Source organism: Paralichthys olivaceus, chromosome 3 (genome assembly GCF_024713975.1).
Source record: "Paralichthys olivaceus isolate ysfri-2021 chromosome 3, ASM2471397v2, whole genome shotgun sequence".
In the NCBI taxonomy this organism is placed as follows: domain Eukaryota; kingdom Metazoa; phylum Chordata; class Actinopteri; order Pleuronectiformes; family Paralichthyidae; genus Paralichthys; species Paralichthys olivaceus.
The window spans coordinates 414,049-440,000 of record NC_091095.1 but is presented as its reverse complement, the minus strand read 5'-3'; the positions used below and the strand labels follow the sequence as shown (position 1 = coordinate 440,000).

Sequence of the window (25,952 nt, the reverse complement as noted above, 5' to 3'; positions counted from 1 at the left end):
AAAAATTCTGGGATCAAAATGTGATGAATGTTTCTGTGACTCTCGTCCATCAAGTTTCAGATCATCTGTCAAACAAACTCAAACTCACCTCCTGCTGAACGCTTCCTCTTCCACAGCCTCCAGCTACATTTCATTTTCATTTTTAAATTTCAACTGTAAATATGACGACAGATGTTTCCACAGCACAGGAAATCATTCTGCTAAAAACTGGTGCATTCTGGGAATAAACTGAAGTTTTCAAACACTCTTCAGATAAAGAATCAGCTGTTTTCATAATAAACCATCAGAAGTAAACATCGTTAATAAAACGTGAGAGAATCATTTCAATTCAATATGTTTAATATATAACTGATTCATTCTCTAATGAAAAGATTTTGTTAAAGAGAAACTTGAGGCCCCTGGGGGCCCTGAAGGTACTGAAGGCCCCTGGAGGCCCCCGGAGGCCCCTGAAGGCACCTGGAGGCCCCCGGAGGCCCTGAAGGCACCTGGAGGCCCCCGGAGGCCCTGAAGGCACCTGGAGTCACCTGGAGGCCCTGAAGGCCCCTGGAGGAACCTGAAGCCCCTGAAGGCACCTGGAGGCCCCCGGAGGCCCCGGGTTGGGCCCTGCTGCTACAGAATGACACAGGTGGAGGAGGGTTTGGCTCGGAGCATGCTCATAAAGTTCAGGTTGAACTGGGCGGGGTTAAAGTCCTGGGGGCCGGACACAGAGTTCTGCTGGACGTCCCCGTTCTTGTCCCTGGAGGTGACGTGGTACTGAGCCTTGACGTTCCTCAGAGGGTTGTAGTCCGGACTGACGTGGTCTGGGCAGCGAAACACTTCTCTGATGACGGCGCCCTGCTGAGACAACGCCACGAAGCCGTTCCTGAAGGTCACCATCCTGACCACCGGGGAGTAGACGTACTGAACGTGCAGCAGGTTTCCTGACGAGGACGTAGAAGAAGAACTTGACTCAAATCAAATCGTCAGATCAGAGACACCAGGGGCGGATTTATATTCTGTGATGAAAACATGGCGCCTCTGATGTTAGGCAGTGACATCATGGATTATCAACGCTGTGATGATGGCGACTGAGAGGGGTGTGTCTCCTCTCACACGTCTTTGATACAGCGTGACTCACAGCTCAGTGTTTAGATGTTTGTCCAAACACCTGGACTTACCCGTCTGAACGTCCCACACTTTGACGGTTCTGTCCTGAGATCCGGTGAAGAGGAACCGGTCGCTCTCGGAGAACGCAGCAGAGAGGACGCCCTCGAAGAGAAAACCCTGAGGTTCATGGAGGGTTTAGAATCACAGCATCAGTAACACGTGTAAACATGTAATAAACTGTTTATTACACAGGAACATTGAAGCTCATGAAGCAACACACGGACAAAAACCTGGAATAATAGAAAATATCAGATAGAAAATGTCTGTTTCTGCTGTTTCATTCTGAACTGTTTATAAACAGATTGTATTTGATTCATAAAGGGATTTTTAAACAGATCTTTGATTTGAATTGTCTGTATTTAGTGAGTAGTTAATATTTGGAATCGGACCTTGTACTCCATGGTGTGGTCGAGGGTCAGCGGGGTCAGGGCCCACAGCCTCTGCACGGCGTCCTCGGAGCCGACCAGGGCGTGAGTCCCCCAGTTACTGCCCATCACGCAGGTCACTCTGCTGCGGTGAGGCTCCAGACCGGAGCCGCTGCCGCTGCTGAAGTCGTGGAGCCTCACCTCCCCGCAGCTCGTCCCGTACAGGAGCCTGCGGTCGGACAGCAGCGCCATGGAGGACAGCGGGCCGTGGAGGAGGGACAGGGGGAACCTGTGCAGGGGGCCCTCCACCGTGGGGAAGCTGTCTCTGGCAGAGATCTCGAACAGACAAACCGAGTCCTCGTAGGCCACCGCCACGTGCTTCTCGTGGGCGCTGACGGCCACGCAGAGCACCCTGCACAGGCTCTCTGGAGGAGGGATGCACAGGGTCTCCTGGGGCAGAGCCAGCGGGTAGATGAGGACGGTGCCGGAGGTCAGACCGCACAGGAGCAGACGTTTGTGCTGAACCAACTCCAGACAGCAAACCTGAGCAGAGACGGACAGACGCTGGGACAGAGAACCTGCAACCAGAGTTTGACATGTCTCTTTATAAACTGTCACACTCTGTCCGTACAAATTATTATCATGTGTTAACAGTTAATATTGTTTTATAGATAATATATCTATGAATCAGAAACAGATTTTTACCAGGAGTGGAACATATACAGAATAAATAGAAATATGAAATATAAATAAGGAGAATGCAAAATAAATGCATTTCATACACACACACACACACACATATATACATATATATATATATATATATATATATATGTATATATACGGTGCTTGAAGAGCAAAAGTTTCATAAGTACTGCGACACATGATCTGTTCTAACATGTTCTGTGTCACGTGTGATGATGACACATGATGAGACACCATAGGACAGAGTTGAGTGAACGGTGGGAGAGGAATATTCAAAGTATTTTAATCAATAAAAGTTATATTATATATATAAAAGAATATTTCTGTGTATCTGACTGAACCTGTTTGTTAACGTTCACGGTGACACGACTTTATTAACATGGATCATTAACTCGTCTTATAACTGTAAAATGTGTTCATGCCTCAGACTGTCCATCGCTGCAGATCCTCTTTTCAGCCTCTGTCTCAAACTCCTGCTTTTAGCTCCTGTCTCTTTAAGCCCCGCCTCCTGATAAGGGGGCGTGTCAGACTAGTCGCTGGGCTTATTACTACATGGAACATTGTGATGTCACTGACCTGTGTGGTTGTTCCAGCTCATCACTTCTCTTTGACTCGACTGTCGGACGAAGAAAACTCGATCAGCATCTCTGGTGATGGCGACGTGGGCGGAGCCTGACGGGATGTGGGCGGCAGGTTTGTGGCGGGTGTCATATTTCAGGCTCCACAGGTGAACGGAGGCAGCGGCGGCCGAGGCTGAAACCACAGAACCTTTGCAGAGAACCACAGAAGTTACCGGAGCATCAGATCCACACAGAGAGTCCAACAACGCACCGGTGGTCACCGACCAGATCTGCAGACACGATTCAAACAAGGGTTCAATGGTTCTGTTGATTCACTCAGAGATTCTAAAACACAGCGGTAACTCTTTGTTTAGCATGTGACCTCTGACCCGTATGAGCTGGTCAGCAGCTCCAGAGACGAGCAGGCGACCGTCTGAGGAGACGCAGGCGGACAGAACGTCGTCATCGTGTTGGAGGTCGAGGATTTTGTCCACAGAGTCTCTGTCGATGTTAAAGAGACTCAGAGTTCGTTCAGAAGCTGCAGAGACAGAAACAGACGAACACGGTAAAAACATTTTCACGAACATCCCACAGATCTATTCTATTCTATTCTATTATTATTATTATTATTATCATTAACATTATTATCATCATCATCATAATAATATTATTATCATTATTATAATTATAATTAACATTATTATTATCATTATTATCATCATTATTATAATTAACATTATTATTAAACATCATCATCATCATCATAATTATTATCATCATTATTATTATCATCATTATAATTAACATTATTATTAAACGTTATCATCATCATCATAATAATAATTATGATCATCATCATCATCATAATTATTATCATCATTGTCATTGGTTGACGACTGCTGAGCTTCAGACAAACAACTTGAAGAAGTTTTAATAAATTCATTTTAATTTCTTCTGGAATTCCTCAAATCATAAAACATTTGAAATCAACAGTGTTCGTGTCTGTTTGTTGTGATCTGAAGAACATTGAGTGATTTCACACGTTGTCCAACCTGCCATCAGTATTTTCTCATCTTCAGTAACAGAAAGTAACGAAGGAACCAGAGGAAACTCGACAGCCGAGTGTTTTCCAGTCCTGGAAATCTGCAAACACGTAAAACACGTAAAACTATTTCACAAACTTCATAACCTGGATAAATATTCACGTTTAATATTTACAATTTTAACCGGACAGAACTGATCCTTTTCACGATAGTTAGCACAAAGCAGAAACTCATTCAAACCATATGTTCACATTTATAATATATAGATATATTTATAGAATCCTGTAAATAATCTGTATGTTTAGTTTCTAGATAAAACTCTGAACATGTAAAAATACTTCTTCAGGTTGAGATGTGTGCACATGTGTTGGTGTGTAGTTTAAAACACACAACTGAAAGATAACTTTAGTAAATCAGGTTTTTCATCTGTCGATCATGAAACACGTTTATATGTTGAACTGAAAGTATCAGTGCAGTAAATACTTCAAAAGTACTTTCTGTGTCTCACATTTGACTTTTCATTCATTATTCATCCAAACTGTCAATCAAACCTGACGTACCTGATGGAGGACGCCGTCTCTCGTGGCCACAAACAGCGTCCCACGTTTCGGTGAAACGGCCGTTTTCACCAGACTCAAACGTGTCAGACAGTTTTCCAGCTGAGTCTCCACAGCGTCGTTCACAGGATGAAATATTCTGAGCAGACCCCCGTCCGTCAGAGAAAATACAGATTCCTCCAGAAGTCCCAGAACCACGGAGCCGTCCTCACCGCTGCTGAAGAGCTCCGCCCCTTCCTGCGTCCACACCTTCACCTGGAGAAACGACGACAGCTGAAACTCTGATGTGAACCCAGAGTCAGTAGAAACAGCTGATGCCAGTGTTACCTGTGTGCAGGTGTAAACATAGATCAGCTGTCTCTGATCAGACAGGTGGAGGTGTACCGACGAAGGGGAGGAGTCAACAGGCACCGCCTCCTGGATGCAGAGCAGCTGCTGGCCTTTCATTAGGCTCCACCTTCTCAGAGAACCATCAGCGGCCAATGAGAGGCAGCAAGATGAGCTGTCAATCACCTTAACGGACAAGACGGCGCCTGCACACAGAGATTATCGTCATCGTCGTCGTTATCACTAATCATCGTTATTCAAAGTGATCAGACTGACCGCTGTGTCCCAGCAGCGTGTGAAGCAGCTGCTGGTCACTGAGGCGCCACACCATCACCACGCCATCATCCAGACCCGCCACCAGAAGCTCCGCCTCCACACTGACGTCCAGACAGAGGACACCTGCAGACACGAGGACGAGTCAACCTGCTGCAGCGGAGACATGACAACAACCTGAGATTCTACGACATGTCTGACCTCCCTGCAGCCCGCTCAGTGTGTGCTGCAGCGCCCCCCCTGGCTGCTGCAGGAAACTGCACTTCGGGATGAGGGCGGGCTCGGGACACGTCAGTAACCACTCCTCGCACTGACTGCACAGCCGGCCAATCACAGAGGGGAAGGTCGGGGCCAAGGAGCAGAGTCTGGCCAACAGCTCGGTGAAGAACAGAGACATGTCTGCGAGAGGTTTCACAGAGTCAGTGTCTCGACTCGTCAAGTTTTATTTACTTTTATAAAGAAGAGAATGTTGTCTCTAAAGGCTCTCACCCCCACAAACAGAAAACACTGAGACAACGTCTGAACTGTTCATAACGAACCCATGTGACTGTCCAGGAAGTCCAGCGTGGGTTTGATGAGGACCAGAGCGTCTCGGATCAGTCTGGTCTCGGTGCAGTCTAGTTGCTGGGAGCTCTGGTCCAGGTCGTGGATGACGCTGGTGACCCCGCACACTCTGCTCTTACAGTACAGCCACTCAGCGTTGCCTGGAAACCACGAAGAAACGAGTTCATCGTTTATTGGACAAAAACTCAGATTAACTCGTTTCGTCTTTTCTACGATCTTCTCGTGTTTCAGGTGTGTGGTGGAAGTGGGCGGAGTTTTAACGTTACTCTGAGCTTCTTACCGATGACTTCCTGTCGTAGCTCCTCCCACAGGCCGGCGTGCAGCAGGTGATAGGGCAGCTCCTGGAGCTTCCTGACGTTAGCCAATCCTGGAGCAAACCACAGCGGCTGGGGCGGGACCTGTGACATCACAGGAAGTGTCAACAACAACCAGCAGAGTCACACTGAACAGGCTTCTGTGGTTTCCTCTTCCTGTTCCTCATGTTTGATTATTGTGTCAGATGTGGAGACATTGAAGCTTTAACGTTCTCGTTGTCATCAGATGATGTGTTGTACCTTTCTGTCGGAGAGGAGCAGCGACAGACCCGGCAACGTCGCCAGCTTCAGTTTCCCCGACCACCGACCCTGAAAGTACTCTGCCAGGATCCTGTGGCTCCGCCCCCGACGCTCTGACATCAGATAACGAGATGAAATCGCCTCCGACAGACGTCTGAAGTCGACAAATGTCAAGACTGTGAATCACATCAAATCTAATCTCCTGTGATGTCATCACATGTTCTCAGTGTACCTGTTGTTGAAGGTGAGAGTGGCGACTCCGCCCATCCACCGCTCCTCCAGCTGGTCCTCGAGGTCCCGTCTGAGTCGGGCCCACAGGAGGGGGGGCAGTCTGATCAACGAGGGGGTCGGAGGGAGTGAGTATCTGTGCACCTCACTGATGACATCATCATCCAGGGACATGATGTCGCGCAGCTCAGCCTCCAGTAGCCCCTCCCTGTGGAGACATGAAGCAGCGGTGATCAGCTGATCAACAGGTGATCATCATTTTATGTATTGATCGATCACGTTATATATATGTATGTTTATATCTATATCTATATATATATATATATATCTATATCTATATATATATATATATATATATATATATAGATATAGATATATAGATATAAATACATATATATATCTATATATATATATCTATCTATATGTAATGACCTTTGTGATGCTGTTGCCTCACCTGGCCAGAGCAAGGTATCCTAAGGCTCCGCCCACCAGCTCCTTCCCATGTTTCTCCTCCAGCATCAGGAAGAGCTGTGACATCATTTCCTGTGTGCTGGCGCTCAGGTGTATCTCTGTGAGCGGGGTGAAGGAGGACCAGCGTTTGGCGGCAGACAGGATCAGCCTGAGGTGGAGTGGACAGCCCATCGACTCGAAGCTCTGCAGCACAGCGTCGCTCTGCTCCGGGGTCAAAGTGCGCTGCTGCGCTCGCAGGTTCGACTCCACAATTTGTTTCCCTTCGTTACGAGACAAACGCTCCACCTCAAAGAAGCTCCCCAAAGACTCCACCTTCAGCTGCATGTTAGCAAATGCCTCGCTGCTGGTATCCATGGAAACCACCAGGTGGATGTTGGGTGGCAGGAGGGTGGGCAGCCAGCAGAGTCTGTGAGCGTGATGCTGGTCTGACAGCTGATCCACGGCGTCCAGGATGAGGAACAAAGTGTTCCCCTGCTGGGAGACCTGAGCGAGGACGTTCCTAAAGAATCTAAGCAGCTCCAGGTGAGTGCCAGCCATCAGCGGCGAGGGCGGAGACAGGCCACATGCCAGACACACCTGGAGGCAGATGCTGCGGAGGACGTGGTCGATGTCTGGTCTCTGAGGATGGCGAGCTGACAGCAGCCTGATCACCATCACTGACCCGGCCTTCAGGACTCGCTGCGTCTCCTGCGCCAGTTTGCAGAGCAGAGCTGTTTTCCCCATCCCAGCAGCCCCGTGGACGACCAGAGGGCCGTGGCGGGAACTGGTGGACTCCCACATGGCGAGGCAAAGCTTACCCAGAAGTCCCTCTCTACCAATGAGACCCCTGCAGAGCTCCTCACTCCTGGCGACATCTTTTCCAATCTCTTCGTCCATCCAGTCTGACGTTTCCTCCTCGATGCTTCCCCACATCTTCCTCCGTCTCCCTTCGGCTGGAGAGTCGACCGCCGCCGCGATGCAAGACTTCATCTGTGACACAAACTGCTCGCACACGCTGTCCAGGTACTGAGCGTGCTCTTTGCGTTTGGGGTCGATGCTCCCCTTGCTCAGCTCCACACAGTGCAGGTTGAGGAACTTCTTGGACGAGGTGTAGAGGCGAGACTTGAGGTCGGTGAGGAGTCCCTGTGCTTCTGCGTCCAGCAGCCCGTCGGTGGTCACGTCCATGTACTTGGCGAGACGTTTGGGGCCATCCCTCACCCTCTGCCGGGGTATCTCTCGGACGAAGAGCAGAGCTGACGGTTTGCTGTCGTCTTTCCACAGACCCTGCTGGAACTCTCGCTCTGTGACTGTGGAGCAGAAGGAGAAGACACTCAGGTCTGACCTAAGACACCATGGACGCTCTGACGGACACGTCTCTGACCTGATGTGAAGAACTGTTGTTTCTGCTCAGCTGTGATGTCACCAGCAGCCTCAGCGGCGGTGGCGGCAGATCGTAGGAGCTGCAACAGTTGATTCTCTGTGAAACGCCAGGAAAGGACGCTGTTGTCGTGCTGAGGCCTACTCTCGGGTCGGAGGTCACTGTAGTGGGGGAAGTGCGCCGTGATTGGCAGGAGGACGTATGTGGGCGGGACAGCATTGCTGTCTTTTAGGAACCACTGACTCAGCTGTTTGACGCCTTCAGGGTTTTTGGAAAGTTTGGACAAAAGAACCTCAAAGTGTTTCTCTGGGACGAGGCGAGGAAGAGCTCGGTGGCCGTACCTGCTCCCCAGCAGGGCCTTTGGAGCCCGGAAACAAAGGGATGAAAACAAAGAGAAAAACTGATAATTACAGATTAAATCAATTTACACAAGCTTCCACTTTTACTTAAAGTCAAACAGAGACATGTTTAAAACATGTAACATGTGAAACTGAGGGAATTAAAGTGATTTTGACCTTCACACTGATTTTGTTGAAATTTGTTCCCTGCCAAGGAAACTTAATAATTATGATAAATCATTAATATCTAGAATTCTTCTGGAAAATGAATCATTTTCAGATTTCAGAGATTGTTGAACTGAAACATCATTTGAAAAGACTCACGATGAAATCTGGACCAGCTGAGATCCTCTGGCAGCTCTGGATCTCCTGCAGGAAGATCTCACAGGAGTCGTGGTCTCCAGAGGAAACGTTACGAATCCCCCAACGCAGATCCAGCACCTGACGAAACACAGCGACAAGATTTACAAACGGATCATTTTATTAATCACTGGATCGAAAGGTAAAGAGAAGCCGACCTCCAACACCAGGCCCAGACTGCGACAGAACGCCAGGACTTCTGGGTAAGCTCTCTCCAGCAGCGCCTTTCTCTCACTGCTCATATCTGACCAGAGAAGAAGAGCAAAGGTGACGTGAACGTTCATCACATGAAACCATCAGAACTTTCATCGATATGTTGTTTTTCTATTTTTAGCATTTTTCATTTTCTAAAATAAAAACTGAGCTAAAATCAGGTAAAGTTTTTATAAAGAAATTATTATTATTATTAAGAGTTAATGAATCATTTATTGATTATTTATGGATCAGTTATTAGTCGTTAATAAGATATTATTATAAACTGATGGTTAACGTCAGGACGTACAAACTCTGCAGAGTCTGAGTCTCACACAGGAGGAGAATTATCCACAACTTGGAAAAACTAAGGTTCTTGGTTTCAACTGATTTATGAAGCATTACCTGATGATTTGTTTAAATAAATCAAGTGGTTAATTAAAGCTAATTAACGCTTCATAATAATGTCTGATGAGAACATGATGAATCTGACCTGTGAACGTGGAGCTGACGAACACTCGGATCATGTTGGATCTGGTCTTCATCCTCTGTCCTCTGTCTGTCTGTCCTCTCAGGACGTCCTGCACGTTGACGTCTGGATGCTGGGCCATCGTCTTCTTTCTTACTCCACTGTCTTCGTCTTCTGTGGGTTTGTCTCTCCCTCAGTCACTCGTCAGTCTCCTCTGAGACTTGACTCCAGGACGACCCGTTCTCCCTCCTGAACCAGCTGCTGTACACAGGGCCGCTGCTAGACAGTCAGGTGCCCTGGGCATTACTGCTTTGTGGTGCCCCTCACCCCCAAACCGTTTGTGTTAATGTTTGTTTGTAAAACACACATGAAGAAATGTCACAACAATTTGCAAAGACAGCGGATATTTAACTTTAGAACACGCAAAACAGCTACACACACACACACACACACACACACACACACACACTAGTTTATAATTAAATATATTTTTAATATCAATGTTGCTGCTGTTGTTAAAATTAATGTATGTGAATTTACAGGAATACAAACAATAAAAACAGAACTGAAACACACGGCTGGTTTCTACTGTTATTAAAACTAAATAATTATACGTAGATAGAAATCAGAAAAATATAGTTAATCAGACGAAACAGAAGAAAAGTTACAAAACTTCTCAAACTCTACAGAAGTGGACATCGCACACACACACACACACACACACACACACACACACACACACCTGTTCATATGTTTACTGACTAGGGCCGGTGGGAGGAGTTGGGCCCCTGAGGGCCGTGGAGGAGGAGGGGGGGCGAAGGGTTGCCGTGTTGACGAAGGAGAATATGAACAAAACAAAGATACAGTCGACTAATGTAAAAAACATGGTGGCCTCCGTAGAGAGGGTCCCCTCCATGTAAATATAAAGTATATGTATATAAAGTATTTAAATATAAAGTATTTAAATATAAAGGGTCTTTCTGGGGCAAAGAAAACTACAGTTCATACAATTAAGATGAAACGAACGAGTGAAAACATGAGGATGATTCTACATGAGATTTCTGCCAATAGATCCTTTCACCTGAATTAAACACTGGAGCTTTAAGAGAATAAAGTTTAATTTGTTTCCTCTTTGAATTTTGCCTATTTGCTCGACTTATTATGTTAAAGTCTCTGTAACGTTGTGAACTGTCACATGACACCGGCTTTGTTTCTGCCTTCATGTGACAAAGATGTGTTTGACCTCAAAGTGTAAAGTGTTCAGGGGAAACGTGGACAAAGTGTTTTTGTGATCTCGTCTCCTGACGCTCTGGTGTTTTTTACCTTCAGGCTGTTTTTTTACAGCCGAGTTGTTTTTCTTTCCTTCTCCGAGGAAATGACGTCATGAGCTGCAGTGTGAGGAGACACCAGAGGGGGAGCTGTTGAGTAAACATCGTCCCCTGTGGAGTCATCTTCGGATCAAAGCTTGAAATGAAAACGTGTTTCTGATCATATTTTGTTGACGTTGACCTTTAAGGTTTAAATCATGTGACCTCTACTGTCCTATCACAGTGTAGATCTGTGTTTTCATGTGACGTCGGGTATTCAGACACAGAGAATCACCTCAAATCATTTTATTCAACTCGTTTTTTCCATGTCGGGAAACATTTTACAATTTTTTTCTAGAAAACCTCAGTCCGTTGTTCTCTGTGGGGCGGAGCCAGCTGCTGAGATTGGTCAGCATGGACACGGCGTGCCAGCGTTCTGCTCTAACGTCAGTCCTTTGCTCAGCAGGAACGCTTCTTGTTTGGGTTCCCGCCCGAGGAACTTCCTCAGCATCTCTGAGGCGTCCTCAGAGCCGCCGGGACGCAGGATGTACTTCCTGTAGTCCATACCCACCTGGAGGACAAATCAGGGGACAGTCAGCTACATACATTAATGAGACGTCAACCAATCAGACTGCAGACAGTGATCCAGGTTTTCATTAAACATGGTGTCAACAACAGGAAACAGAAAAAACTCAACATGAGCATCTCCAGTCAGAGCGCCACCCTCTGTACGACCGAGGTCATTGTCAGACTCTTACCCTAAACTCACTTGGCGCAGAGTCACTAAACTTCTATCATAAATGTTTTATCGTGAACACTGTCATGTTTTTTGTACTTTCAGTTTCCTCTCTGACCTTTGGGTTCATGATTCCTTCCTGTTTGAAGCGAGCGTGGAACATGTCCATGGAGAACACCTCGCTCCACAGGTAACCGTAGTACTGAGCATCGTAGCCGCCGGCCAAGTGTCCGAAGGTCGCCGGCATGTTGGTTCCTGTAGGACACGGAGCGGAGGTCAGAGGGGAGGAGGCAGGTATCGTCATGGAAACTGGTCCAACTTCAAAGCACCTCGACAGCCCCTCCTGCTGTTCAAACTGAAAACTACAGCTCAGAACAAACTAAGTGAAATTTCATTTTATTTCTTATTTTAATAAATAATCTCTTTCTCTCATTTTAAACTGAGGTGAACAGTGGTGTAGTTCCTCACTGAGCCACCAGGGGAAGTCATTTTCCGTTTGAACTTAATGTTCAGAGAAGAGCTGGTGAAACATTCAAGAAGTGACCTGATGAAGCAGGAATTCCCAGAAGCTCCTGACAGAGGCGTCCGTACTCCTCCGCAGGGTCGAGTCCCATCCTGGTGTGAAGAGCCTGGTCCACTTTAGCCAAGACGATCTGCCGCAGGTTAAACAGACCTGCAGAGTCACAGGGGACGAAAAACACGTCTTATACCGGTCAGGTGATTATACCGGTCAGGTGATTATACCGGTCAGGTGATTATACCGGTCAGGTGATTATACAGGTCAGGTGATTATACCGGTCAGGTGATTATACCGGTCAGGTGATTATACCGGTAACCCCCACAGTGACGACCGGAGAACCATGCACATGATGACAGTGTAGAAGGTTTGTTCTCTAAGTGACTAATTCATCAATGAGTTTATATTGGTCACATGAGCAGGACAGACGACATCATCACAAATTACAAAGAACAAATCAAACAATTCTCTCTGTGGTAAATACTTGATCTTGCTGTTCTAAGTCTCGCAGTAGTTATATATATTATATATATTATATATTCAACAAAACAAAAGTTTGTTTCAACAGAAAGAGACGAGCATCAAAACAAATGAACTGTCAACTAACAGTGATTAAGGTGCAGTACATTTGCTACTGCAGTAGTACGTGTAGTACTGCAGTAGTACGTGTAGTACTGGTGGAAGTGGCCTGCGGTACGTACCGGTGTTGGCGAGCCGGGACTTGATGAGTTTGTCGAGCAGCTCCTCGGGGATGCTGCTGCCCGTCTTGTAGTGTTTCGACATCCTCTGCAGAGGCTCCTTCTCCCAAACCCAGTTTTCCAACATCTGAGACGGAGCCTCCACAAAGTCTCGCTCCACATGAGTCCCGCTGAAGATGGCGTAGTCCGCCTGTGCACACACACACACACACACACACAAGCTAAGTAAAAATTCTGTTCTGATCGAACAGCGAAGACTGAAGCTGAATGTTTAACATTTCCCTCACAGCTCCGCCTCCATGTTGACTGACCTCAGCGCACAGTTGGTGCATAACATGGCCGAACTCGTGGAAGTACGTCTCCACCTCGTCGTGCTGCAGGAGGGCTGGAGCATCGGCCGTCGGCTTGCTGAAGTTAGCCACCATGGCCGCCACCGACATCTGCCGCATGCCGTCGGGCAGGAGGCAGCCGGGCTGGAGGCCGAAGCAGGCGGCGTGCCCGTACTTCCCCTCCCTGCACCGGAGGAGAGACAGATTTTTTCTCTTCAGTTTGTTTCTCAATATTTTAGAAACAGAATCTTTCACATATTTTCTCGACTCGGTGTTTTCCTGCTGCGGTCTGATTTGAGCTGGTTGTTACTGGGTGATGGAGGGTGTGTGTTGTATGATGATGACCTTGGGTAGAGGTCCAGGTAGAACTGTCCCACCATCCGTCCACTGCCACGGTCTTTCACACAGTACAGAGTGACGTCAGGATGCCAGACGGCGGCTCCGGCCACCAGCTCGAAGGACAAACCCAGCAGCTCCTGGTAGATGTCCAGCAGCCCCCGAGTCACCACCTCCATGGGAAAGTACTCCTTCAACAGGTTCTGATCCACAGCGTACTGCTTCTCCTCCACCTGGGTGAGGAAGAGGAGGGAGAAAGAAAATAGGTTAGAAAGAGGAAGAAAAAGAGGAGCAGATTGACATGTCTCACTGCAGAGGAAGAATTTTCTCTGCTGCAGCTTCAACGTCTGTTTGTTCTTTGTAAGTCAGGCAGTAACAGATTCGTCCAGCTCGCACCATGTCCCAGGCATGTAGTCTTTACCTGGGTCATGAAGTAGCGTGTGTCCCAGACATGTAGTCTTTACCTGGGTCATGAAGTAGCGTGTGTCCCAGACATGTAGTCTTTACCTGGGTCATGAAGTAGCGTGTGTCCCAGACATGTAGTCTTTACCTGGGTCATGAAGTAGCGTGTGTCCCAGGCATGTAGTCTTTACCTGGGTCATGAAGTAGCGTGTGTCCCAGACATGTAGTCTTTACCTGGGTCATGAAGTAGCGTGTGTCCCAGACATGTAGTCTTTACCTGGGTCATGAAGTAGCGTGTGTCCCAGACATGTAGTCTTTACCTGGGTCATGAAGTAGCGTGTGTCCCAGGCATGTAGTCTTTACCTGGGTCATGAAGTAGCGTGTGTCCCAGGCATGTAGTCTTTACCTGGGTCATGAAGTAGCGTGTGTCCCAGACATGTAGTCTTTACCTGGGTCATGAAGTAGCGTGTGTCCCAGGCATGTAGTCTTTACCTGGGTCATGAAGTAGCGTGTGTCCCAGGCATGTAGTCTTTACCTGGGTCATGAAGTAGCGTGTGTCCCAGACATGTAGTCTTTACCTGGGTCATGAAGTAGCGTGTGTCCCAGGCATGTAGTCTTTACCTGGGTCATGAAGTAGCGTGTGTCCCAGACATGTAGTCTTTACCTGGGTCATGAAGTAGCGTGTGTCCCAGGCATGTAGTCTTTACCTGGGTCATGAAGTAGCGTGTGTCCCAGACATGTAGTCTTTACCTGGGTCATGAAGTAGCGTGTGTCCCAGACATGTAGTCTTTACCTGGGTCATGAAGTAGCGTGTGTCCCAGGCATGTAGTCTTTACCTGGGTCATGAAGTAGCGTGTGTCCCAGACATGTAGTCTTTACCTGGGTCATGAAGTAGCGTGTGTCCCAGGCATGTAGTCTTTACCTGGGTCATGAAGTAGCGTGTGTCCCAGACATGTAGTCTTTACCTGGGTCATGAAGTAGCGTGTGTCCCAGACATGTAGTCTTTACCTGGGTCATGAAGTAGCGTGTGTCCCAGGCATGTAGTCTTTACCTGGGTCATGAAGTAGCGTGTGTCCCAGACATGTAGTCTTTACCTGGGTCATGAAGTAGCGTGTGTCCCAGACATGTAGTCTTTACCTGGGTCATGAAGTAGCGTGTGTCCCAGGCGTGCAGCTCTCCGTTAAAGGGCAGGCCCCTTTTCTGACACTCCTTCTCCTTCAGTTTGAGGATGACCTCCCGCTCTTCATCGCCCAGAGGCTTCAGTTTACAGGCCAGCTCCTCTGAAGACAACAAGTGACAGAAGTCAGTCACAAGTAATGCAGTGATTAAATGAGAACCTCCACTAGGGGGCAGACTGGGGCCTGAGCCTCCCTGAACAAACACAGAATCTCTTCCTCGTTAACTTCTTCTTTTAAACAACGTAAACAGAAAGGACATCGTTCTCTTGATTTAAACTGCTGCTGACTGATACCGCCTCCTGCAGGTTAGAAGCTGAACTGCATCTATCAAACGATTCTATCGTCACATGATATACGTCGTCATGTGACCTCCGCAGTTCGTCTGTTCTGCACGACTCACCCAGGAAGCCGGCCACCTTCTTTCCAGACTTGGCCATGTTCATCTCCAGGACAAAGTCGGCGTGTGTGCTGAAGCCGAGCAGAGAACATTTCTGAGCCCGAAGCTCCACCAGCTCCTTCAGGATCACAGAGTTCTCCTGAGAAGACACAGAACATGAAGACAGGAACCAGAACTGTGGTTCTGTTTAGGTCCAGTTTTAGATCCATGTTTCTCCAGGAGCCCGGAACAGACAGTTTGTTATTTGATGATATAAAAACAGGCTGAGACGTCATGATTGACAGCCAACACAGACTGGGTATGTTGAGAGCGTGGGCGGGACCTTGATACCACGGCTCCACCCCACGATCACTACTGAACAGACTGACTGCAAAAGACGTCATCACCACAAGATGGCAGCGTTTGTATCTGAGATGTTTTGGCTTCATGTTGTTCATTGGGAGGAAGAAGAGATCTGTGGTCCTGCTTCTATTTGTATTAACTATTAATAATGTATTTCACCATTTATTGATTATGTGCGTTGGGTTTTATTTCAGTCTCCATCCAGACTCAACACCAGAGTGAGACGTCCTGTCGATCCTGTCTCACCTCTTTGCAGCGGGAGTTGAACGCCTCCTCCAGCTTCCTGCGGGTTTCTGGGATGAAGCATTTCTTCATGGTGGGGAAGTAATGAGGATACTTCAGAGTCACTTTCAGTTTGTCCCCATCGCTCTCCAGTGAGCTGAGGAAGTCCTCGGGGAGGCCGCCTGAAACCAACAGATCTTAGTCCAGCTTTATGGAGGAAGACCAGGAGTGACCGACTGAAAGCTCCGCAGAGCAGCACACTCACCCAGCTCGTCTCTGGTGAAGGACAGACTGGTGGTGTCCTCGTTCAGGTTCTTGTTGAAATCTATACACAGGTTGCTCAGCTTCTTCTTGATGGTTTTGATCTCCTACAGCAGAGGAGCAGCAGAGAACAATCAGACTCAAAGACCCAGAGATCATATGAAGCTGTAGTTCAGAGATACTAAATGAATCTGTCTTGACATTTTATTTCCAGATGTTCAGTCTTCAACGTCTCCTCTCAGATATGAGGTCGTCTGCTGCTGAACTTTAAACTGAAACTCACCTCCTGTGTCTCCGTGGGCAGGTGGAGACCGTTCCTCTTGCCCAGTTTGATCAGTCGCTCCATGTAACGCTTCGATTCCGCAGTGAGGCTTCCAGCATCGATCTTCTTCTGCACACAGAAACAAAAACAGACGGTGAGAAACAACCGCGGGAGAAGAACTGAAACAAACAGTTTTAGGAGCATCCACAATTTCAGGTTCTGTACAGAAGTGAATGAACTTCTGCTGCTTCTGTCTCTTTCGGATCCTCACAGACCTGCTTCACGTTTGTGTCTGGAGCTCTGTCTCTGCTACTCATCCTAACTTTCAGGTTATTTAGGAGGATGATTGTCATCTGAGGAGGTGACGAACAGGATCTTTTATTTTGGTGACATCATTTCCTGTGTGTGCAGGTTACGTGGTGAGAGCTGACGACTGACGGACTTCTCAATGAATCCTTTCATCTTCGCTTCCATAACTTCTGCCTGCTGATTGGTGGTCAGTGCTGTGAGGTCGTTTGTGCGTTAGCTCACCTCCAGAGCGACGATCCTCAAGTAGACGTCCTCCCTCATGCTCATCTCCACGTCGAACTCTGAGAGACGTTTGTCGGCCTCGGTGCTCGCGGCTCGGACCTCCTTACACGACGACACGTGCTGCGGGAAATCCAACATGTTCCTCTGGACTGAGAGGCAGGGGCGGAGTCACATGTAGAGGGGGCGGGGTCAGTTAGAAGAGAAACGTCACTGATGCGTTTCTTCATTTACGAATCAAACACAGGTGACGACAACTGGAAACATCATTATGATTATTTCTGGATGAATCGACGGATTTATTTTTATGAACATCAACATTTTAATACCAGATTATTTAATCTGATGATTGATTCTCACTGACAGTGTAGTGGATTATTTGTAAAATGTAAAACATGTTAAGATTAACATCTTTTTTGCAACGTTTATTCTCTAAAATAAAAGTTTTCATATCGACAAACAAAAGCTCTTTTCCACAGAGTTAGTTCCAGGCTCAGCTCGGAGCCAGTTCCTCATCTGGAGCCAGTTCTCTGTGTTTCCACAGCTCTCAGTCAGAAAAACTGGTTCCAGAGTGACACCAACTCGCTGCTGCTCTACAAGCAAGAGCACGTAATAGGCCGGGGGCGGAGTTATCGTGACCATCAAGTCCAACCACAACTTCCATTTACTACCTCATAAATTTTATTTACATGTGAAGTTCCATTTGAGCTGACGCTTCTGGAAAAGCCTACTCGGTTGGGTTTTCTATTGTTTCTTAATTTCACCTGTTGGTTGTGCGTCTTGTTGCAGCAGCAGAGCTGCAGGGAAACTGTGTGTTTTCAGGTGTTTGTGTGAACAAAGACTTTTATTGTGGCGGCAGCAGCCGGTTCAGCTGCTTTGTCCACAAACTGCTGATGAGTCTTTACCTCCACACACTGGTGATTCTGCTGACTCGGCTCCACGGCAGCGCTCACAATGAACGACCTGCCTGAGTCGTGTGACCTCTCCACATCGGGCTCGTCGTCCATAACTGAACGAGCTGCAGAAAAATACCTGGTGCATCGATTAAAACCAGTCAGTGACTTTATTTCAGCTGCTGTTAGAAGCTTTGACTCTGGATCCACAGTTTGATTCAGTTTTAACGCCGGTCAGGACACAAACTTTACAACTGACCTGAAGGAAAAGTCAAACACAGGTCGACTCGACTTCACTCAGAGTAGAGGGCGGAGCCACAGGAAGTGAGATCAGCCAGGACTTTTACGTCAAGTCCATGGCAGGAGATCTTCTTGCTCTTTAATCACATGTTCACGTAGACGACCACGTGTCTGAGAGTAATTGTTCACATATTTGTCATAGACTGTGTTACTGGAGTATTCCATTAGAGGGCGCAGCGCAGCACTAAGAGCTTGTACAACATCCAGGCTCACATTTGATAAATAAAATCACGTTAACACTGGAGATCACCTACTGCCCCTACACTTATTATTTTATTACATATTTATTCTATTGCGTACTTTTACTTGCTCTCGTAACAAGTGAAATCATCTGGCGTTGAATCAAAAGTTTATCCTTTCGTATCCAAATGCCACGTTTAGTTTTTATAACTCCGATTGTCTGTGAGTCACTTTTCACTCCACAGGACAGAATCACATCAACTGTTAATCCAATCGAATGATCTCATACTTTGTTTATGCATTTTTAATTCTTCCTCTCATGTGATAAGAAGTTTTTCATTATGTTATTATTTTGTCACTTCGAAATATGATGATATTTTTGAATCTCTGATCAAACCTACGTATCCATGTGATAATTCTTTAACTGCGTCACTGGTTCTCTGAGTGAAAGTCAAATTCTTGTTCAGACCCTATTTCGCTCTGAACAAAAACTATAATAAAGTATTTTTTAATCTGTCATTGAGGAAAACAATTTGCATTTGGATTTGAAGACTCTGACCAACATGAGATAGCTTGTGGAATCATTTGTTGACACTGACCTGTGTACTCGACCTCCACGTCGGCGAGGGCCTTCAACGTGTTCTCGAAGTTGACGCTGCTGAGGTCCAGTGCTCCCACGCAGTCGTACACCTTCTTGGTGTTGGTGATGAGCTCGTCGGTGAGCTGCTGGATCTTCTCTGGGTTCAGGTCCCATTGCAGCCGGTTCTCAGAGCAGACCAGCACCGGGCTGTCAAACACCACCTCACCTGATGAGACAGGACAGGTGAGGACACTATGGGACACGATCGTGATATGGACATATTTTTATAGAACATCGAAAACAACGTAGCACTATGAGGCTTTCAACCATCTCCACGTAATCCCAGGTCCAAGATAAATATATATAAATATATATATGTATTAAAACATCCAGACAGTTGAAGAGTGAAGCTGAACTGAAGATCAGCTCAGAACTCTGAGGTTCAGGGAGCAGAGGATCATGGGTAATATCCTGTCATCATGTGTGGCTGCAGGGGGCGCTGTTCATCAGTAACTGTTACAGTGTTGCTTTAAGAACATAAATATAGATTTGTTCTGAATATCGACAATCAGCTGATCAGAGGTTCTTCATTCTACTACAAAGTAAAAGTTAGAGATCACAGACCCAGAGACCCTTCAGAGACCTTCACAATAAAACAGATCGTGTTTACAGCAGCTGGTCGCTTTGTGTTGATGTTTTCTTGTTTCCTCTCACGCATGTTGTGTACGTGCTGATAACCGGCAGCTACAGTTAGCTCAGTGACTTAGCACAAAGAGCTAGCATGCTAATCACATAGAAACATGAAGCCTGAACACGTGACGATCCTCGGTCCGTCACCTGCTTCAGGTGCTGCTGCAGCTAGCTAACGTTAGCAGTTAGCCCGCAGGTTCTCAGAGAGAGAGAGACAGAGAGAGAGAGACAGAGAGAGAGAGACAGAGACAGAGAGAGAGAGAGACAGAGAGACAGAGAGAGAGACAGTGAGAGAGAGACAGACAGAGAGAGAGACAGTGAGAGAGAGACAGTGAGAGAGAGAGAGAGAGAGAGAGACAGAGAGAGAGAGACAGAGAGAGAGAGACAGAGAGAGAGACAGTGAGAGAGAGACAGAGAGAGAGAGACAGAGAGAGACAGAGAGAGAGAGAGAGACAGAGAGAGAGAGAGAGAGAGACCTGGACTCCCGTCAGTCTCTGACTTCACGTTACAAAGTGCACGTGTCCACTCACCTGTCGGTCCCATCGTTGATAAACTACCTGCTGGTTGGTCACAGATCGATTTCTGAGCTTCACGGTTCAGACCGCTTCACCAGAGGAAAACATCACTTCCGGGCTCACACTTCAAAATAAAGCTCCCTGTGAGAATCGTGTCTAACAAACAAAACCACCAAAGGCTTTTTATAAACATCGGAAGTTACTTTTATCCGAGATATTCTAACTTCATCTTTGGAGGAGGTGGAGACGCGTCGTCCATCTTTATTTTATATGATGTGATCCGAGCCAATCGTTTTATTTGATATTATTCTGAAAGCAAGTTTAGCGTATTTCCGTTATATTGCGTTATTTCATTGGTCTCTTGACGTCCAGTTGGGTTGGCCCAGTTTGGAAATGAAGGCTGATGATTGGTCAGAGTCAGGGCAGAATATCAGACTCATCCAATCAGAGGCCGGGTAGTGTTTTATAACAAGAGAGTTCCTGCGTCACAGATACACGAGAGGGCGCGCAAGAGCCCTGACGGTGGTTTTCACCCGCCAATAAACCAACGAAGAAGAAGAAGAAGAAGAAGAAGAAGAAGAAGAAGAAGAAGAAGAAGAAGAAGAAGAAGAAGACTTTGACTTTTAAATAACTTTAATTAAGACACATTGTCAAACAAATCCTAATTTCTCAACCCAATTTTTGCAAAGACAAAGGGATAAAAACCATAATATACACACACGTCAGACACCAACCCTAAAAAGTTAAAACCAGAGCCTGGTTCTCCCCCAGTGAGCACAGGACCTGCCCCACCCCCCACACAGCCCTGAAACCCTCCAAATTGTTTGTCAGTTTAAAATATGCATGTTCAATACTCAGCCTAGCTGCCATAAAACCCCTCACACAGCGCAGCGGATCCGTCCAGCCTCTCCCAGCCATTTTATTTTTGCGACTGATCCAGGTTGCCATCTTTGCATTCGAAAAAATAAAATTCATTAAAACCATGATATGTTTTTTCCTTGCTGTGTACTTGGGACCAAACACAAAAAGCGGCAAAGAGAAAACCTCTCCTAACCCCCCCACCCACTCCTGCAGCTGTTTAAACATGTCCGCTAACCTGGGACAGGACACCACTAAGTGCTCCAGGGTCTCAGGCAGCGAACAGAAAGGACACCCCCCCTCAGTGCTTGGGTCCAGGTGAGCTCTGTATCTGTTTGTAGCTAGAGCTCCATGTATAATTCTCCACTGGATGTCTGCCATCCGTCTCTCCACAGGAGGTTTATACAGGACCCGCCAGCTGCCACTAGGGGAATAGTCTGCGCCAAAGAACTCAGTCCACCTGGACTCCCTGACTCCTTCAAGAGAGCGACAGTTCAGGACCTTCACGCAGCTGTGGTACAGTTTTTTCCCTGCACAGGTGCTGAATGTGCCTAGTGCTGGAGTCCTGAAGGTTAGCAGTCGGCCGCTCTCTTCTCTCCACTCCCCCACTGCAGGACTCACCTTCAGGATAGGGAAAATGTATTTTTCTGTTCTGGTCCACTGGTCTGCCTGACATTTGTTTTGAGCGAAGCTCTTCAGGGCTTTGGGCAGCGCCTGCCAAACCTCGTCCACGAGGCTCCGCAGCATTCTGGTGGATCGAACTCCTGTCACCTCCGCCAACCTCTCAAGTGACGTCCGGGTCAGGTGGCCCAGCTTCACAATACCTGCCTCCCTGAACTTTTCCTTTACAGTTGCAGATGTCAGGACTGAGGTGACCAGGAAAGCATTATCAAACAGTGGCTCCTCAAAGAGCCACATCCCAGGCGTGGGGTCGGGAGGCCTCTTGAAATGGAGCGTCCTCCATGCATCCATCACTGAGTTATAAAAAACAGTGAGTCCAGTCAGTTTGTGCTGTGGAGTGTTCAACAGGAACAGCTGTTTGTCATAACCAAGGCCCCCGGCTCTCCAGAGCAGCAGGCGTGCCACAGCCGACCAGCACAGTGTGGAGCTGTACAGGAGCCTCTGGGCGGCCTGCAGTCTAAAAGCAGCAATCCTTGCAATGATGTCTATGAGTCCATGGCCCCCCTCTGCCACCGGGAGGTACAGCACGGACGCCCGCACCCAGTGATGCCCCGACCAAAAGAAATCCACCAGCAGCCTCTGTAGTTGTTCCATGAGTCCTGGTGGAGGAGTGAGCACCTGGAGTCTGTGCCACAGGGATGCTGCAACCAGGTTATTGACTATCAGACTTCTTCCCCTGTAGGACAACTGGGGTAGCAACCATTTCCATTTAGACAACTTGACCTGCACCTTCCCCAGCACTCCCTCCCAGTTCTGCCTCTCTATCTCTTCACTGCCAATATACAATCCGAGGACTTTCAACCCTTTTACTTCCCATGTCAGGTTCCCAGGGAGACGGGGTACTCTCCCTGCGTCCCACTGACCAATCACACATGCCTCACTCTTTCCCCAGTTCACTTTTGCTGATGAAGCCTTCGCATATAATGAAAAACCTCCCTCTAACTCTTGTATGTCCTCCTGATTCTGTACAAAGATGTTCACGTCATCCGCATACGCTGACACTACTATTGGGGGGCTGTGAGCCAGCTCAGGCAGACGCAGGCCTTTCAGCCGAGTCCTGAGCCGCCACAGGAGAGGTTCGATGGCCACGCTGTACAGTTGGCCTGAGATGGGGCATCCCTGCCTGATCCCTCTTTCTACTGGTACAGGTCGGCTCAGCCCTCCCCCCACCTTCACCACACAACACGTATCATTATACAATAATTTCACCCAGGACAGAAAGTGCTCCCCGACACCAAAAGCCTGCAGTGTGGCAAACAGGAATGAGCGATCAACACGATCAAACGCTTTTTCTTGGTCAATGGAAATAATGCCAATATTAATCTTATATGTTTTACATAAATCAAAAATGTCTCTCATTAGAAACAAATTGTCCTGCATTGACCTACCTGGTACACAATAAGATTGGTCAGCACCAATAAGCACTTCCATAAAATCCTTGAATCTATTTGCTAAAACCTTAGATAAAACCTTATAGTCACTACATAACAGAGAGACGGGTCTCCAGTTTTTCAGCAGGGTCAGATCCCCTTTCTTCGGCAGTAGTGATATTACCGCTCGTCTGCAGGAGGCTGGAAGAAGCCCCTTCCCAAACGACTCCTTCAAGACATCCAGCAGATCCTGTCCCATAATGTTCCAGAAATGTTTTAAAAAATCTGCCGGTAATCCATCCAAACCTGGTGACTTACCTGCAGCCATCTGCGAAACTGCAGTGGTCAGCTCCTCCAGCGTGATGTCCGAGCTCAGGATGTCTCTCTCACCTGGACTCAGCTGTGGGAGGTCCTGCAGCAGCTCGGCCACAGCTTCACCGTCACACTCCTCTGCCCCAAACAGGTCGGTATAGAACTCCACCGCGTGTCTCCTCATCTCGGCTGGTTCTGCTGTTATATTCCCATCCGGCAGCCGGAGACCCACCATCTGCTTCCCCTGGGCCACGGATCTCTCCAGATTAAAAAAGAAAGTGGTGGGTGCATCTATGTCTTTTAATTTCTGGAATCGTGCTCGAACCAGAGCTCCTTTGGCCTTCTCCTGGAGAAAGGAGTTCAGTTGTTGTTTTTTAGCTTTTAATGTCTCCGTGTTGGTAGGTACACTTTCCAGCTCCTTTATGTCGGCCTCTAGCCTCTCCATTGCTCTTTTAATGTTTCCTGAAGAGTAGGCAGTGTATTGCTGGCAGAACACCTTAATTTGGCCCTTGCCAACCTCCCACCACTGACTCAGGGAGGGAAACAATTCTTTCTTTGATTCCCAGTTGGCCCAGAACAGTTTAAAATTCCCACAGAAATTTAAGTCCTTTAAAAGTTTAACATTAAAATGCCAGAAAGATCCAGACTTTTTAGCAGGAGATAAAAGTAGATCTACTAGAACTAACTGATGGTCTGTGAAACCAACTGGGTGAATCTGACAGTTTGTCACACGTGTGATAAAAGGAGCGGATATGTAAAATCTGTCCAGCCGGGCACCATGGATCCTGCCGTCTGTTATCTTTATCCAGGTATACTGCCTGGCTGAAGGATGCTGCCTCCTCCAGGCGTCCACTAGATCTGCCTCCTTGACCGTCTGGCCCAGGAAAGAGGAGGACTGAGGATGGAGCTCCTGTCCTGTTCGGTCCAGATTGACATCCGTGCAGCAGTTCCAATCCCCCCCCATTATTATACACTCCCCTTGACCAACACTACCCAACATGTTCTTTAATAATTTAAAAAGAGTAACCCGTTCAGGGCCTTGGTTGTGTGCATACACGTTGATTAAATTAAAAATAATACTGTGTATTTCCACTCTTATAGTCAGAAGCCTGCCTGCCACGCTCTCTGTGCTGGATAGAATTGTCACGTTTAATGAGGGAGAAAATAAAACAGCAACTCCTGCGCTCAGGTTAGAGCCATGGCTGAGTACGTGCTGCCCCCCCCACCATACTCCCCAGTCTGTCTCATTCAGGCGATCACTGTGAGTCTCCTGTAAAAAAAGGACGTCCAGCTTTTTTTCTTTAAAAAGTTCTGATACTAAAAACCTTTTCTGAGCACTTCTACCCCCGTTTATGTTTAATGAGGCTACCCTTAATGCCATGATAGGATAAAAAATACAGTGTAAAAAGACAAACAGGTATATACAGCAGAAAGAAAACACCCAGTGATGAATGGTCATAGTTAATTTATTCTACAACTTTTTCCTTCTCTTGGATCGTGTATTACATGGTAGACCTTTTTTCGCTGCAGTGACATGCTTCCTCAGCCTATATCTTCTTTTCTCATCCAGGACATCCGTCCCCACCACCTTCTGGAGGGTACTGGCTGTCTGGATGAACTTTTTTATGTCTGGGAAGAACTCCCCTACCTCCACTGCTTTACCAAACGATTCATCTAAAAAGTCATTGACCTCTTTTAATGAGTATAAATCTGCGCTTAGTGAGACGCTGTCAGCTAGAGACACATTATCCGATTCATAATCTTCCTCCACGTCCATCTCACTAACCTGACTGTTGACTACTTCAGCCTGTACCGGTTCTGCCTGCTGTACAGGACCACACTGCATCTCCTGCTTCGCAACAACCACCTTTTTTATTAAAACCTGTTTCTCACATCTCGTCTTCACGGCGGCCACCGGCACTACCGCCACCGGTACCACCGAAACCTCCGTAACCGCCGACCCGTGAGCCGCAGCCACCGGAACTGCCTCCGCCGAACCGGGGGCCGCAGCCACCGGCACCGCTTCCGCCGAACCGGGGGCCGCAGCCACCGGCACCGCTTCCGCCGAACCGGGGGCCGCAGCCACCGGCACCGCTTCCGCCGAACCGGGAGCCGCAGCCACCGGAACTGCCTCCGCCGCCCCGGGAGGCTCAGCCACCGGCACCACCGCAGCCGCCTCGGGCTCCGCTGGACCCGCTGCATCAGAACCATCAGCCGCAGAGGACGCAGCAGCACCAGCCGACCGGCCCCACGCAGGCCGAGTCACCCCGGCGCTGCCCTCCCCTCCTTCCGCTCCAGTGCCCCCCCCAGCCCTTCTTCCGTTCGGGCACGTCACTTTTTTGTGTCCCACTTCTCCACACTGAAAACACTTCATGCTTCCCGAGCTCGCATACACCATATAAAAACTTTCCTCGTAGCGAACCCGGAAAGACACGTCCAGAGTCTGAGACTCGTTGTCCAGAAACATAAACGCTTGTCTCCGCAGAGACTGGACGTGCTTCAGCTTCGTGTCTCTGCACCCCAGAGCCACCGCGCGGAACCCGCTCGCG

At 47.7% G+C, this 25,952-nt stretch overlaps 3 protein-coding genes across 3 annotated transcripts in view; all 3 read right to left on the bottom strand.

The window, feature by feature from the left end:
- The window catches only part of pdzk1ip1 (PDZK1 interacting protein 1), a 9,909-nt gene extending 9,834 nt beyond the window's left edge, over window positions 1-75 (bottom strand). Inside the window, exon 1 of the mRNA XM_069520016.1 lies at window positions 1-75. This exon is cut by the window's left edge and continues 733 nt beyond it. The gene's annotated coding sequence lies outside the window, so the exon portion shown is untranslated.
- Window positions 76-552: 477 nt separating this feature from the next.
- On the bottom strand, window positions 553-8,069 carry nwd1 (NACHT and WD repeat domain containing 1). The gene is made up of 15 exons (XM_069519910.1): window positions 6,777-8,069; window positions 6,327-6,530; window positions 6,095-6,248; window positions 5,821-5,938; window positions 5,516-5,680; window positions 5,178-5,375; window positions 4,980-5,102; window positions 4,704-4,909; window positions 4,380-4,631; window positions 3,829-3,919; window positions 3,166-3,314; window positions 2,793-3,066; window positions 1,536-2,089; window positions 1,158-1,263; window positions 553-920 (listed from the first exon to the last, which is right to left on the bottom strand). Exons 1-15 carry the CDS (start codon window positions 7,955-7,957, stop codon window positions 610-612), a joined length of 4,086 nt encoding a protein of 1,361 aa, XP_069376011.1. The 5' UTR covers window positions 7,958-8,069; the 3' UTR covers window positions 553-609.
- Window positions 8,070-11,107: 3,038 nt separating this feature from the next.
- Window positions 11,108-20,454, bottom strand: thop1 (thimet oligopeptidase 1). Its single transcript, XM_069519920.1, has 14 exons — window positions 20,198-20,454; window positions 18,997-19,203; window positions 17,028-17,176; window positions 16,518-16,625; window positions 16,239-16,341; window positions 15,998-16,155; window positions 15,413-15,548; window positions 14,972-15,114; window positions 13,442-13,665; window positions 13,079-13,280; window positions 12,771-12,957; window positions 12,097-12,225; window positions 11,671-11,807; window positions 11,108-11,387 (listed from the first exon to the last, which is right to left on the bottom strand). Exons 1-14 carry the CDS (start codon window positions 20,208-20,210, stop codon window positions 11,226-11,228), a joined length of 2,058 nt encoding a protein of 685 aa, XP_069376021.1. The 5' UTR covers window positions 20,211-20,454; the 3' UTR covers window positions 11,108-11,225.
- Window positions 20,455-25,952: the final 5,498 nt, after the last annotated feature.

Excerpts from the sequence above, each read along its gene's own strand:
- nwd1 (XM_069519910.1), bottom strand. The coding sequence starts at position 7,957 with ATGGACGTGACCACCGACGGGCTGCTGGACGCAGAAGCACAGGGACTC. Across the intron at positions 5,939-6,094 it reads TGCTCCTCTCCGACAGAAAG|GTCCCGCCCCAGCCGCTGTG; the intron begins GTACAACACATC and ends GTGATGTCACAG. Across the intron at positions 3,920-4,379 it reads GAGACGGCGTCCTCCATCAG|ATTTCCAGGACTGGAAAACA; the intron begins GTACGTCAGGTT and ends ACGTGTTTGCAG.
- thop1 (XM_069519920.1), bottom strand. Across the intron at positions 15,549-15,997 it reads TCAACTCCCGCTGCAAAGAG|GAGAACTCTGTGATCCTGAA; the intron begins GTGAGACAGGAT and ends GTGTCTTCTCAG. Across the intron at positions 12,958-13,078 it reads TGCACCAACTGTGCGCTGAG|GCGGACTACGCCATCTTCAG; the intron begins GTCAGTCAACAT and ends GTGTGTGCACAG.